Here is a 14,964-nt window from a genome sequence, read left to right on the forward strand (position 1 = left end):
TTTGTACTAGATCAGAAGCGCGCCTTGGCGCGCGTTGCCTGGCTCAACATGGTGACCGAACGCTTAAAACTTCAATATAACAAAACCTTTAGTACGTCCAAAGGAAATTAAAATAACCACTCAGAATAAATGTGTTGACTATATATCACAAACAATACAAAGATTTATCAAGAGCTTAAAGAAAACATTCTCTGTTACCAAAGGGAATTAAAGTGATTGCTCAGAATGGATTAGACCAGTACAAAAAATTTACACGAAAAACACGGCATTGCCAAAGGGCAAGGCATCATATATATACCAAAAGTATGGCAAACATGACATATGTAGTCATTACCACAAAATGGCACATAGTGCTCAACATAGCCGGCACAAAGCGCATATCTAAAGTAGTGATTCAATAATCCAGCGTCTGGTATTTATCAGGGAAGCATGTAATCCAATGCAAATCATCAAAGTACAGTACAAAGTAGAATATGGTTAAATAAAAACCATCAATATTTAATATAAAGCAGAACATCTATATTAGTATTCAGGACTATCGATTATGGAAGCACACACGTCGAGTTTGTCAAATGCTGAATTCACCTCCAGACAGGGGGGCAAGCCCACATAGACCACCCAAGAGAGGAGCAATGTAGTCCATAAATATCAAAAGTACTACCCTATGTACGCACAGTGCACGAATCCATGTAAGAATTTTGGTTCTGGGTTGGTTCTGGGTTGCAACTTACAGTACTATGCCCATAGATGGTACTCATCCTATTGATAATGGCAATCCTGGCTCCCTCCACCTCAACATTGCTGCTCTATGGTCTCCTCCAAGCCTCCCCAATCTCGCCCTCTTATTCTGAAATGTACCTGCAACCCTGCACCACATTCTCAGTTATTCTAATAGAAACAGCGATAATAGAAGTATTCTGAAGAACTGTAATCCCTAACTTATAAGACGCATGCATGATCTCAATGAAGTTACATACATCAGTGATGGACCACCTGATGGCCAAGGATATCTCCAGAATGTGTGTCCTGGTCTGCAAAGCCAACCAAAAAAGCAAAGGAAATATAGAATCAGGTATTGCACGCAGCAAGACACAAAATCAGATCAAGAGAATAACTACAAAATTCCACTACAAAAAAACATACTCCCTCCGTCCGGAAATACTTGTCATCAAAATGAATAAAAAGGGATGTATCTAGATGTATTTTAGTTCTAGATACATCCATTTTTGTTCATTTTGATGACAAGTATTTTCGGACGAAGGGAGTAGATGGAAATATTAGATATTTTTAATCTAAATCTTTGTGTGACATGCAAATATAACAAATATAAAAATGTAAATATTTTTAAGATCATGCAAATTTGACCATGTTCTGATATTCCAAAAGTACCATTAGTGCTGCCATTCACTGAAGATATACCTTTGACCATTTGCCGGAATCTGCCGACACAAGGAACACTTCAGTAATATTTGCTTTGAACGTCTTGATCAAATCAAACGATTCCACGAGAAATCCTATAGACATAAACATATTGCTTTTGATAAACACAAGTGGATGAACCAAGAAATGAACAACCTGCATATATAACACCAAAATTACACCTGTTGCAGTGCAGAATAAATGACTAACAAATGCCATATTGTCATTATTCTGTAGTCAGAGATATTAGGACATACTAATCAAGACACAAGGCTAATAAGTCAAAAAGGTTATGTTGTGGTCGCAGGGAACATAGAGTCCTAACGGTGGATACTCGAGTGGTATAAGCAGGTAGTATTTGTATCTCATTTAGTCGCATTAAAATGAACCTAGACTATATACTGCAGCTAATATATTTCATATTGGCGTAAAGGGAGAAGCCCAATGAAATCAGCTAAGAATTCATCTAGGAACGATCAATTCTGTTATTTTCAACGGCACATATCAAATGATCCCAAGTAAGAATATCAAAGTTATGGAATCTCAAAAGATCCATCTAGGAATGCAAGTACGGCAACTAAATAGTGATTAAATTAGTGTTTGAGCTTGGATAAGGTTACCTGGGTGGCCTCTTCTCCAAACGGTCCTCAACTTTGGGACATAGATGGCTTGCTTAACGAAATCCGGGCAGCATGAGCCTCTTCAAATGGAATGGTCCCTGTCATTGCCCTGAAAACATTAGACCATGCTTAGTTATGAATCACGTCACACATAGCTTAATTTTTTGGGTAGTTGTAAACATTGTACATCAAAAGTTAAATAAAAGCCCAAAAGAGAACTCCAATGACTACATTATAATGCATTGCCACTTACCCATGATCAACATAATTACACAATGTGCCATATTTATCCCTACTACACGGATGCCTGCACAACCAGTGGTAGACTAATCTGTCGGCTCCACACGAGGCTACCATCGCTCTGAAAATCTCTAGCGCGTGTTTGTTGTGGATGCGTGTAGGTATATGTGCGCTACACCATAAAATTTCAGGACTTTGATGCCTGAATCAGAGGTCGGTTGCGCCGCTTGCGCCCAAGGCACAATCGGTCAGATATTGCGTAACTACACTTTTTGGAGTGAACAGCCGTGTAAATTCCAAAGAGATACATTCGTAAACACAATTTAAAAAAAATCAATTTGGGGTTGAGACTCGAACTATTCTAATTGGAAGGTCCATGCTATGAAGTCATGGAAACTCACAACAAAATGCATTTCAGACAACAATTTTCTCCCATTTATCAGAGAGACAATCAGTAAAATTGTGCCCGCTGACGGAGGCTACGCGATGCACACTTCACACTCCTAGCCACAGTCGCTGACCGGCGCAGCCCACCAGCGAGTGACCCCACACGTTAGCGAGGCAGCAAAGTAATTCTGGAGTAAGAAAAGTCAGTAAGAAAAATCGAATGGAGGCTACTATTCATCACTATTCATTGTACAGTGATCCGGGCTTGATCCGACGGCCGAGATCATCCGGAGGCGAGATCCTACGGTTCAGAATGCATCAAAGGAAGGATCCGACAGCCAGGAATCCCTAGCGGAGAGATGGCTGGGTGTCCACTGCCATGCTTGTTTCTGGATGCTACCTTGTTGGTAAAATATGTCACGTCATCAACCAACACCTTAACATACAACATCTCCAATGAGTTGTATATAGTTTGCCCAATAGGATATGAGATAATAAATAAAGTGCTCTCTCATTCTACATTGAAGCTTGTGCAAGGGGTGTTAGTTCATGTACATACAACCTTCCGCTCTTTTCTCATTTATTGCATGACACATCATTAAAAATCCTATGTGGCAGAATCTACCAACAACTATCTTACAACCATTGAAGATGCCCTAAAAGGGAGTCAGGTGGCCTCCGTGCTGATACATCTAGCCTAGGCGGAGGGTAAGGCATGCAGGGCGTGTGGTGGTCCACGAGTACTACTTCTTTGGCGCAGGGCATGGGGAATCGATGTGAGCACATGATAATTAACGCATGCTTATGAAGAACACCGGAGGAGGCACTGGAGGAGGCGCGTTAGGCGGCGGCGCATCCATGTTCACATCGAAAATCGATTCTACTCATCTCAGGGACACACATCGACCATCCTCTTCTCCCAAAAATCATAATCCTTTTTACCCACACAAAAATCACACCCTCAATCCAATGCCCTATTACACAATCAGGAGATGAAAACTAAGAACGGTGAAGGAAATTAAACCATAAGATGCATCACGGAAAACACCAACAGCCGACCAAGCCCTGCAACCGGACGTCGAAGTGAACACCTCCGACCACCCAGCAAACCGGACAAGGGCGATGCGGAGGACGAAGCCCCAGACGGCACGACAAGCTCATTCTCCCCGAGAAAACAGCAGTCGCCAGCGCAGGGAACACCGACGCCTTCTCTAGGAACCGACGCACAGCCGTCGCCAACAAAAACAATCGAGAAACGAGAGACGCACGCAACCACCGACATGTACGCGAAAAAGGCCCATTACAACCGCCACGACTCTCAGTAGGCCAATATACAGGTATAAGCAGTGTAACACATATTAACAACTGGGCTCACGAACCGACTCCAAAGACCCCGATTCACCAGGAGCTCTGAATTCTTGGGAGCTTAGTAAATCTAGTGATTGGTTCTGCGTGGTATGTAGTTTTGTTGAGAGGTAGGTAGATACTTGGTCTAATCCAGTACAGAGAACCACTTTTCAGGGTAAATAGAAACATATATTTTAAGATTTATCCTTCAAAAAAACATATATTTAAGATGTAAAAACACCTAATTTGCTAGTTATTAGCCCGGCCCGCCTTGTGGCACGTAATGACCAGGCGGACGGGTGCATCGGCGAGGTGTGCCACCCGCCCGAATGCCTGCCACTGGTTTCGGGTTTAAATGATCCTTAGAGCATCGACAACCGGACTTGGCAAATCCAGCCCCTATACGCGTCCGGGCGTGTCCACAGACAACACCCGCCGGCCCCTTATATGTTGCACCACATATCCACATACTTCAAATGCCAATCCTTAAATCCATGCACGTCGATCATACGATACAAATTGTCCAAATTCAACAATTCGAAACAAAGCAAAACAAATCATAGTTCAACAAACACGACATGCGAAAATGAAATTAATGTCCGAGCATGACGGATGGCTCGCTTGTCGGATCACTGGCCGGACGCTGCCATCCATGCCGCCTGCTCCGAGCCCAGGCGGACTACGTCCTGCTCGTCCTGCTCTGCCTGCATCCGAGCCGCGTGATCAATTGCCGCTGCCGCTGCCGCCCTCTCCGCCTCATACTTCCTACGGTCGTTGATCTCCTTCTTCTTATCCAGAAGCCACTTCTCTGCATGCTCATCCAAGAGGGTTTCATCCGCCAACATGATCTTCGCATCCTCCGCGTCCCGTGCGAGTTGCAACCTCTCCTTCTCAAGCTCAATCTCTCCAAATATCTTGGCCTTCTTGAGTTCTCATTTGATCGCTGCCTCTTGCTTCTCCAACTCGATCTTATCCCTCTCATTTTCCATCATCTTCTCCGCCCTCATCCGATCCCACTCCATCATCTCCTTTTGTGCATCCAACATGAGCTTGTACCTCTCCTCTTTATTGTTCTTCCTTGCCGAAAAAATGCCCGTCCATGTGGACGACATTTTTGTAGTTGCGGCATCACGAGAGGCCCTTGCCTTCTCCCACTTGTTTCCCGTGACCTGTCGGTTATCCTTTTGCACGGTGGCTCTTCCATTCGTGCCGACAACATCATCCTGTTCAGCGTCCAACCAAATGGATTGATGGGAGCTTGAGTTGCCATTCCTCTTCTTGATGGACTTGAGATCGGCCAAGTTGTGTCCACTTTGGCTTGACATTCAATATGACCCAACAATGGATAAAAGCAAACGACTTCTTCTCCACCTTGTGATACAAAGTGCCCGCCACCGCCTTCTAGCAAACAATATATGTATGAGCATGAGAATGCAAACACAAGAAGCATATTCAAATGATAGCAAGATGAAGCAATTAAGCTTACGTGAGTTGCCACTCCCATCCACTTCGAGGGTGGCTGGTCACTTATGACTAGTAGCCGACGTACTTGTTCACTTCCCCTTGAATGATCCCCGTAGACGTTGGAGAGATGCCACATTGCGGGTGATCATGATAGGATGCGACTCCATATACTCCTTTTGTTCATGATACTCCTTTCAAGTCTTCTCCCAACACTTGTTCTCCTTTTGCTCGGTGTCGCATGTTGCATCCATTGTTTTGGACAACCAAGCTTTGACCAACAAGATGTCCTCAAATCTTGAGAAAGCTGGACCTCTTGCCCTCGCTGTCTTGCTCTTCTTCTTCTTGCTCAAATTGGGATCAGATGTTGTCCCAACATCAAATGCGGTGCCCTCCAATTCATACTCCATTTCGATCAAATCTTCATTCTCATTGATCATGTTCGACAAGAACGCCTCCTACATGATCATGGTTTGCAATCATTCATCATGTGCGAAATGAACTAGTGGTCTATGCAAAAAATTGAACATGTCGTATGTAACTTTGATCGGATGGGAGCAAACAAAACATGCCGACTCTTGTTCTGTCATCCCGTCGAACATGTCGAGTGCAGCTCGGGCGCTGCCGGTGCCCGTGCTCATCCGCGCCAGAACTAGCTGCGGCGAGTCACATACGTTGACCGTCGGCATCTGCGTGGGCAGAAAACTATTCGGAATGGCCCAGCCGGCTGTCGAATACTCCTCTGTCACAATAGCTTCGGACAGAATAATCGGCGTCGACGCTTAGATGGAAGGGGTGCAGGGTTCCGGGCGCGGCGGGGGAGACAGCTGCTCGAGCATGTCCACACCTCCCTGCGCCGCCGCCGCCTCCCTCTCCTGCTGTCGGTGTTGACGCATCTTTCGGGCGATGTTCTCCGCCTTGCAAGACACCACCAAGGAAGGGACGCCAATGGATGAGGCGGACGGTGTCTCCGTCGCGGCGGTCGGGGACAGGAGGCGACATCTACGGCGGCGGATCGGGACTGGTGGTGAAGATGGGGACTAAGGGTGGCGGACGGCGAGGGCTCGGGCGCGGGAAAGGTTGGAGGGTGGTGGGAAAAGGAGGAAGGGTTTGGCGGATTTGGTGCAATTTGCAGTGACGTCGGGCTGTCGGGACCGACGTGACGGGCGCGCCCAGGCGCCCCCATATTTGGGCTGGATATGAGGGGTGCCGGTCAGCCCGGGCATTTGAGGCCCGTTTAAGGAGCCCATCTGGATCAAATTTTGTGACCGACCAATGACCGGACAGCCCGCGCGAGCGTGTGAATTGGGTTTGAGGTGCCCGACTGTAGATGTTCTTACCTACTTGGTGCTACACAAAATCAGCAGGGTCATTAACTACTTATTTTTATTTTTTTGGAAAAGAAGAAATACCCCGGCAACTACATTTGAATGATGCTGCATCCATATTATTAAGCAAAAATGTCCCACAAAAGGTCTGTGATACAAAAATCACTTTCAAAAGAGCCATAGTAACGTAAATATAAATTTGCCACAACCGTTGAAAATAGAACAAGATGACTAAACATCTAGTCTATTATTAAACCGTCATCCAAACCGGTTGTAGCTACCATCTCCCAACGGTTGCACCCAATAGCCATATGTTCCTTGGCTTCTGCATGACTGAGTAAGGATCACATACGGATCCAAGATGCGGCTCTGTATACGATCTGCCAAAAAATTATGAGAGGTTCCCTATTAAAAATCATGTTGTTTCTGCAGTTCTATTTCGTCCATAGTAAAGCACATACTCCTATCCGAATATGTCCTGCAATACTCGGCTCCACTCCATCTAGTCACTATCCAAACAATGTGTTAATACCAGACTAAGGGTTAACATCAAGGGCCACTTGAATCATATGCCATAGAAGTTTGGCGAGCCGACATTTGAGAAAGTGGTGTTTTTATATTCTCATCTTGATCACAAAAGCAACATCGCTTACTACCCTTCCATCTTCGCTTGGCCTTGTGAACGAACCACATGAATATCTTGATTCTCAAAGGGACTTTAATCTTCCAAATGTGACTTGATTTTGGATTTGAACCAGAGTTTATTAGGTCTAGATAAGAAGACTTGACGAAAAATATCCCAAAGAAGAATAATTTTCGGAGAATCATGTCTGGCTCATCACAAAGAGGTGAACATGCATCAACCTCCGCACGAGCAACGCTGCTTTGCTCCATCCTCACTCCTGCTTATTTTGATCCATCTTGATCTTGGCCAGCACAAGAACGGCGGCCATTTGCCACTCGAAATCAGCAGGGTCATTAACTGATGTTTAAGAAAATTCAGTTTATTTTACTAATTAAGCACCCCTCACCTCCAATGTACCAGGCCTAAGGATGAATGATGTCACGGATCAAGATGTTTGTGAAATTTGATATCGTTTTGTTGGGCACTTTCTCATTATTCCTTGTGTTTAGCATAAAGTATGTTTGTCTTTGTTGCTCGGTTTGGAAGTTGTAAGGATGATGTTCACGTTCTACAACTCAATGTTATCAAATTTTTTCTTGTCATAACTTACATACTTGGTTGTCGCATCTATGGATGGTTATGCTAATTAGAGATGAACGCCTTTTTTTATCAGGCATCCTCCCACATCACTTTGAGTGCCTAAGACCAACCAATTCTCGCGTGGCTCCACTTGCAGGCGACACGAGAGGCGCAACCCTAGACACCAGCCCCCGTCGCCGCCGGTGGAGAGCGCCTGGCAGAGCCCGTGTGTTCGACGACGACGGCGGAAGGCTGCTCCTCCTTCCCGGGTTGTAAGGCGGCGAGGGCGCTAGATCCGTGGGGTGTGTGGCCTCTTTCTCGATCCATGGCGGCGCGGTCGCTCCCGGTGGAGGCGTTTGTGGTGGTGCGGGTGCAGATGGCCAGAGAACGGAGGTGGGGCTGGGCATGATAGGTGGCGGCGGCGGCGGCCGGCCCGGATCCAGTATTGGCGGTAGCGGCGGCGACGACGACTCCGACCTGGATCCGAACATGGCGGTGGCGGCGTCCCCTCCTCCGGGGATGACGGGCCAGGTGGTCGGTTCTTATGGCGGCACCGGTGGCGGCGGATCTTGGGATTCCACACCAGGGGACGTCGCAGAACGCATGTGGCGGCCGGAGCTTCCTCCGGTGTCGACGATGCTTGATGCGGGATCACGGCGACAGTTACCGTTGTATGGGCGATGACAACAGCGGGCGTGACGGTGGGTATTTCCTTTAGCGCCCGGGATCAAGGCGGTGACACCTCTTCATTAACAGTGGCGGACTCCGGGGTCGTGTGGGCGACTTGGAGTCTGGATCTCGAGATGGTGACGGCCTTTCTGAGGCTAGTGGCGGTATGGGACGTCCCCTCCATAAATTGATCGGGTTTGATGCGGCTCGACAAGTGACACATGTGCCTCTTTGGGAGTTGTCGGGTGGTGCATGTCACCGGCAGGTGAAGCCACCGGCGGATGCGCTACTTGCGGATGCTACGCACGACGTCTTATTCGGAGACGTCAAGTCATGCCTGCTACTGACAGTTGATGCACGGTGGCTCTTGCGGAGGTGTCATGTTTAGTATTTTGCTGTTGGATCGGAGGTGGTGCGACAATAGCGAGAGGCGGGCAGTATGGGACTTCATTGTCTTCTATTGTCTTCTCCAGCGGTATCCGGCTATCGAGGTGTCGGTAGACGGATAAGGGTGTATGGTACAGACGGCTTCAATGACGAGTTTATGCACTCCAGTGGAAATACAAGATCTCTGATCAGGCTATGTCAACGCGCGCCTGTGTTGTGTCCTTACTGAAGATGGTGGATTGAAGCTTGGCTTTGGGGATGAGAATCCGGAGTTCAACCTTGTGGTGGACTCGCCATGATTGACGCACGTGCGGCGATTCCTTCTTGAAGGCGTAGCCTAGGAGTTGTGTATATTTTGTTCCTGGTGTGTCTTGTAACATAGAGTTACTGTCTACGTGGGAAGTTATTGTCGCTAGGTATGGCTTTATTTCTGGGTCAAGATTGTTCGGCTGCTGGATTTTGCATTATCAATAATATATGGCTGCATGCATCATTCTAATGGGGAGGCCAGGGTTATCCTCCTTTAAAGAGGCATCTTTTTTATCAAAGAGAAAGTTCTTAGTTAAATTTTCCAAAGCTACGTATTGTCAACCACAACCTCATTTTCTTACCAAAATTTGCCAACTCACACCGCAGAACGGTTTCTTGAAAGAACGGCGCTAAAGCCTGCCAAACATCGAAAGTCCTATTCTGAGCTCGAGCTCAGATGGACCTGTTATCCCAGCCATTGTCTGGCGCTAAGATTCACATCAGGAAATGTATTTTACTGCATATTCTGAGTAGTATGAGATGCTTTTCCACAGACTAGGGCCCACTCACCAACCGCATTTATTGGGACGTCCATCATCCAGCACTAGCCGGCTCAGATGGACACTAGCGTCGTGGTCCACGGCTCAGCCGTTACACACCAACGGTGTCTTCCAGCGAACATTTTTTTAATATATACATGCACTGTATCGACCGCACACACCCTTGCTCCTAAAGATTCACTTTTCTTCCTCGTAGCCTGAGGAAGTGCTGCCACCCATCCCTTGCCCCGACTATCTCGACAAGGTGGTCACCTTCGCCTCGCGCGCCGGAGCTCGCTTCTACAAATGCGTCAGGAAAGATGTAAGTGCCCATCTACCATGAAGAACAATCTTTTGGAGCTTGGATCCCCACTCCGTGTCTGAAGTTAGAATACATGCAGGCTGAGCTATGCGGGTTCATTAGATCCACGGACACGTACCTGCCGGAGCCGATCGCGCAGGGCTGACGCAGCCGTACGTGCTGCAAGCCCCCTTGCTATGCACCCGTCGGCTCCCCTTCAGCAGAGATACAGGCTTGACCACAACTTCGACCATGGCAGCCAGGCGGAGATTCAGCCAGTACATGTGCGCATGCAGCAGCCGAGCCTCCCCCGTGCCGCGCCTCCACACTGCTCCGCCGACAGCCAGCGTCACGACGCTGCTCTTGGCCGGAACCAACTTCCTCCTCATCCTGCCAGCTAATCCAATCCTAGTCCTGCATGATAAATCAGCAAACTGATTACACATCCTGGCCGAGACTGTTCGTTTGTAGTGGAGCACATATACTTAACACATTTCTTTCATCATACTTCTGCACAGTCATGGAAATTTCAAAACATACTCGGGAAGCATTACAATTAAACCTATTTTTTGGGCAAATGACTCCTGAAAAGCTCACCGGATATTCTTCACACAAAATGTAACTATCACTAGTGCCTAATCATAATTTGAACAGATTTTTTTTTTACAAACACTTGATCTCTGGCTATGGTGATGGGTCACAACTTTATGAATTTTGCATAGTGCTACAGGGCCTAAGTTTAGATGAAACACACTCGCTGCTGTCTAGCCGCTACATACATTCAGGAAAAGTGGAAAACTCATGCCTTCGAACTTGTTTTGTCTTAGTAAGTTTAGACATTTCCAAAATCAGCAGCACTAATTTATATGGTCAATTACTTTGAACTTCTGTTCATAATAAGCATCAATTTTATAAAATCCAAGGGGCCCTACAGATTGCAATAAGCTGAATATTAACCGTAGACATTTCGAAAGTTCAGCAGCACTAGTTTCCTAAAATTCAGCAGCAGTAGTTTGTCATATTAAACCTACACATTCCGAAATTCAGCAGCAGTAGTTGTCCTCCCGTAGTCTTAGTCAATTTCTTAAAATCCAAGGCTAAGGGTTTTACCTTCAAAAGCATGCACACAAATTCATGAAAACCTGGGGACAAGCCAACATTTGAAACTAAACCAGACATGCCAAGCTGGAACACAGTTCGACTTATTACATTACCTAGCCACTGGCCAAAATGCAGAGTTACAAAAAGCATGTCAACACCTAAAAATTAACCATGGTCTAGATTACGCCGAAGCTAAAACATGTCACCTACAGGCATATGCCTCAATAGCAAATAAGATAACTGAAAAGACATCATGAGCCCATCAGCTCCTACCCAGTGCATTCCCCAAACTGCATTCTACTTGCCAGCCTTAGTTCCATTGCTTTATGACAATTATTTTGCTGGTGCCCCTCAAACTGCATTCTACTTGCAAGTGCAAAACCTAGTCCTCTTGCTTAGACCTTCATATGGAGCCTTCTCCGTACTTGTCGTTGGCTGTCGCATATCTTTTTTCGCTGGAGCCAGCAGTCCTTCCAACCTGGTGTTTGTCCTCGAAACCGAATCATTGTCAGATAAAACAATAGTAGCTGCGTTGACGTTCATGTTTTGTTCCGCCGAAACCAGCTCCATGGGGGTCTGATTCACCACAGCCCCCGTCTGCCAGTCTATCCTCGAGGCCAAGACCATCCCTAACTTCTGTATAGGGTAACATCACTGTCAAATTAGACTTGAACAACTCCATCAATCGATTGTAGGCTTCAAAACTAGTGTCGCCCAGCCTGACTAGTTCCATTGCGTGCATGTACATCGTGAAGTTTCTGTACGAAAAAGGGTTGTTCTGCATGTTGTCCTTCTGGTATTGTATCAGATGAGGTGGCAGAATGTCGCGAGCATCCCTCGTCCATGTCTTCACTATATGCTTAGCTGGTATTTTTTAGCCCTAATGAAACCAAGCATCTCTTTATTATGTGCACGCTTTTCATGAGCTTCTCAGATAAAAATTGTACTCCACTGTATCTAATTTACTAACAACAAATCGGTGAGAGCATCACCAGAAGCCTCACCCAAGGAGTCGAATGTAATGCCGAGAACAGGTGTGATCACATTTTTAGCTGGTTTCTCAGCAAAACATCTGACAGCCGTGTCGAACGCACTGATTCGATTTGGGCTGGTGTCCTGCTTGGTGCAGCAGCACCAAGCCTCAGCCTGCAAACACCAGGCAGTAGGCATGATTTATCCAAATGCATTGTACCAACTGCTCTGAATCCACAAAGCTATAGCTGACTGATTTCTTTTCTGCAATCCAATTTTCTATAATAAAATCCTTGCATCTCTCATATCAAATGGTTTCATTTTAATACAGTTTGCTAACTACTCTGAACCCATACATCTCTAGCTGCCTGATTTCTTTAGTGTTGTCAATTTTTATTTAATAAAATAATTTCCATCTGTGATCACATAATTAAGCTTTTCATTATCTGACTGTCAATAATCAGACTGCAGTGTACTTACTCCTCTGAACTCAGCAAACAGCAGCTGCCTGATTTCTTTACCGCACTCAATTTTTCTTTACTAAAATCTTTGCATCTCGCATATCAATGAGTTACAATTGAATGCAGTGCACAAACTACTCTGTTTTACTGAAATCTTTCCTTATCTGATGACATAAGGAAGTTTTTTCTTATCTGAATTTCAACTACGAGAATGCAATGGAGTTAACCCGCTGAACCCGGTAAATTACAACTGCCTGATTTCATTAGTGCTACCAATTTTTCTCCACTAATTTCTTTGCATTTCTCATATCAGGAGGGTTCAGCTAAATGCATTGTACTAAATACTCTGAATCTAGAAAGATATAGCTGCCTGATTTCTTTACTGATGTCAATTTTTCTTTACTAAAATCTTTGCATCTTTGATGACATACGGAAGCTTTTCCACTGACCTCTTACTCCATCCGGGCGCCTGGGGATTCGTATTCCCCGTTGAGAGCTCGGGCGTCTGAGGGGAGCTATCCCTTCTGCCTGCTGCGGCCTCCGCCCCTGATCTGTGCTTTGCCGTTGTCCGCCGCCCTGTGATACTGCCGCACCGCATGCTCCACCACCACTTCACCATCGGCAACCAGAGGGGCAGGCACCAGGCTCTCTTCTATCTCCTCAAGCACAACAGATCTAAACCAAGGGAAAAAACAAATCACTGCCAACAAGCTGACCCAGACGCCCGAAAAATGCAGACAACCTCGCGCGGCAAAGAAAGGATCGACGTACCTGCCTATCGGCTACATCAAGAACTCCATGTTGGATCGCCGCTGCCGCTCCTGACCTTTATCTCCCAGTCGTCGCCTTCAAATCTCCAGTCGCTTTGCAAGAGAAGATGGCTGGACTCTGGATTCAACTCGACTCGTGCAGCGAGACGGTAAAGCGAATTTCCTGATCCACGGATCAGACGGCGGCTCTGATTCTGATCCATGGAACACCTCCCCGGCGACAAACTGCCGTCCTCCCCAGCGTTAAATCTGGCCCACTGGACACCGCTGCCGGGGACGTATTTCGGAACAGTACCCGATTTCTGGATTGACCACCAATGCTAGGATAAATTAATGACACACATCCAGAGGGGCTAACCAACGACGTGGATAACGAGCTAATTTGAGCTCGTGCTCAATTACTCCACGTCCGCCAAACATGCCATACACCCAGGTCAGTTATGCAAACCACGATGATAAGTGGAGTTGTCTAAAGTTGATCGGTTGGGCTTGAATGTTCTACAGTACACTCTTCCTAGTCCACTCAATGGACTGGTTTTGGAGGAAGTTAGCAACTCATTTCTTAGTTATTTTTAATAATGTTTAATTTGCCATGCAGATCAACCATGTGAGCTAACCATGAAAGCGCAGCCATGCATGCATGTTACTCCACCCGTTCCTAAATATAAGTCTTTTTATAGATTCCACTATAAAGACAATATTGGGATGTATATAGACATCTTTTAGAGTATATGTTTACTTATTTTACTTCGTATGTAGTCTATAGTAGAATCTCTAGAAAGACTTATATTTAGGAATGGAGGAAGTAGTAGGCGAGGTTGGTTGTACAAGGTCCCATTTTGTCCATGGAGATGGAGTTACAATCATTCGACTATATTGCCATGAACTGTTTTGGTTAGGTGCCTAAGGTGCGTCGTGTTAATCTTGGTACATAATTTGAAGTGCAATGCAAATCTTCCTTTTAAAAGCCCAACAAATTCAACATTTATTTAAATAATTGACAAAGCTCCTATATCCACGGACCTACCCGAGGACTAAACTCATTACCAATAGATATTTCTCTACTGGCCTACCGAAGGACCGATGGCTTTATGTCACTCCATACCCTTCAGACCTTATTTAAGGAGTAAGGCTTCCCTAAGCAAAGGAGAAATAGTTTGTTTCTCATTCTACCCACTTCTCCATATTAGAACCACATAGTCACATTTCATGTGTTGTTTGTTGTGTCTCTACAGTCTACACACCATGGATATGAATTTGGTACATATAGGCATATGAGTCATTGGGAACTAACGACTAATCACCGGAATTGCAACATGCATTCCCCGATGCATGCTACCATCTTCAACGTTCCTCCCAAGCACCACAGTAGTAACTTGGTCTTTCGTCACCGCATCCCTTATGCGATGATATTTGACTAGCTGGGTTCGAAGGAGATTGATTCGACTTGAAATATGCTATGGTGTTATGGTGGGCTGAGACGAGGGATAGGTAGATGCAGTGAGTGAA

At 45.8% G+C, this 14,964-nt stretch overlaps 1 protein-coding gene and 1 long non-coding RNA gene across 2 annotated transcripts; both read right to left on the reverse strand.

The window, feature by feature from the left end:
* Positions 1–974: 974 nt before the first annotated feature.
* LOC119309604 lies at positions 975–2,303 on the reverse strand. The gene is made up of 4 exons (XR_005150578.1): positions 2,293–2,303; positions 2,040–2,137; positions 1,420–1,514; positions 975–1,031 (listed from the first exon to the last, which is right to left on the reverse strand). It is a non-coding gene; the product is annotated as an uncharacterized LOC119309604 (long non-coding RNA).
* Positions 2,304–9,840: 7,537 nt separating this feature from the next.
* On the reverse strand, positions 9,841–13,367 carry LOC119309612. The gene is made up of 3 exons (XM_037585589.1): positions 13,135–13,367; positions 10,291–10,565; positions 9,841–10,150 (listed from the first exon to the last, which is right to left on the reverse strand). The coding sequence occupies exons 1-3, from the start codon at positions 13,302–13,304 to the stop codon at positions 10,041–10,043; spliced, it is 555 nt and encodes a 184-aa protein (XP_037441486.1). The 5' UTR covers positions 13,305–13,367; the 3' UTR covers positions 9,841–10,040.
* Between the last annotated feature and the right edge of the window lie 1,597 nt (positions 13,368–14,964).

Source organism: Triticum dicoccoides, chromosome 1B (genome assembly GCF_002162155.2).
Source record: "Triticum dicoccoides isolate Atlit2015 ecotype Zavitan chromosome 1B, WEW_v2.0, whole genome shotgun sequence".
Lineage (NCBI taxonomy): Eukaryota > Viridiplantae > Streptophyta > Magnoliopsida > Poales > Poaceae > Triticum > Triticum dicoccoides.

Excerpts from the sequence above, each read along its gene's own strand:
- LOC119309612 (XM_037585589.1), bottom strand. The coding sequence starts at position 13,304 with ATGGTGAAGTGGTGGTGGAGCATGCGGTGCGGCAGTATCACAGGGCGG. Across the intron at positions 10,566-13,134 it reads GCGCCCGGATGGAGTAAGAG|GACTAGGATTGGATTAGCTG; the intron begins GTCAGTGGAAAA and ends TTTATCATGCAG. Across the intron at positions 10,151-10,290 it reads TGCGCGATCGGCTCCGGCAG|AAGCGAGCTCCGGCGCGCGA; the intron begins GTACGTGTCCGT and ends ACGCATTTGTAG.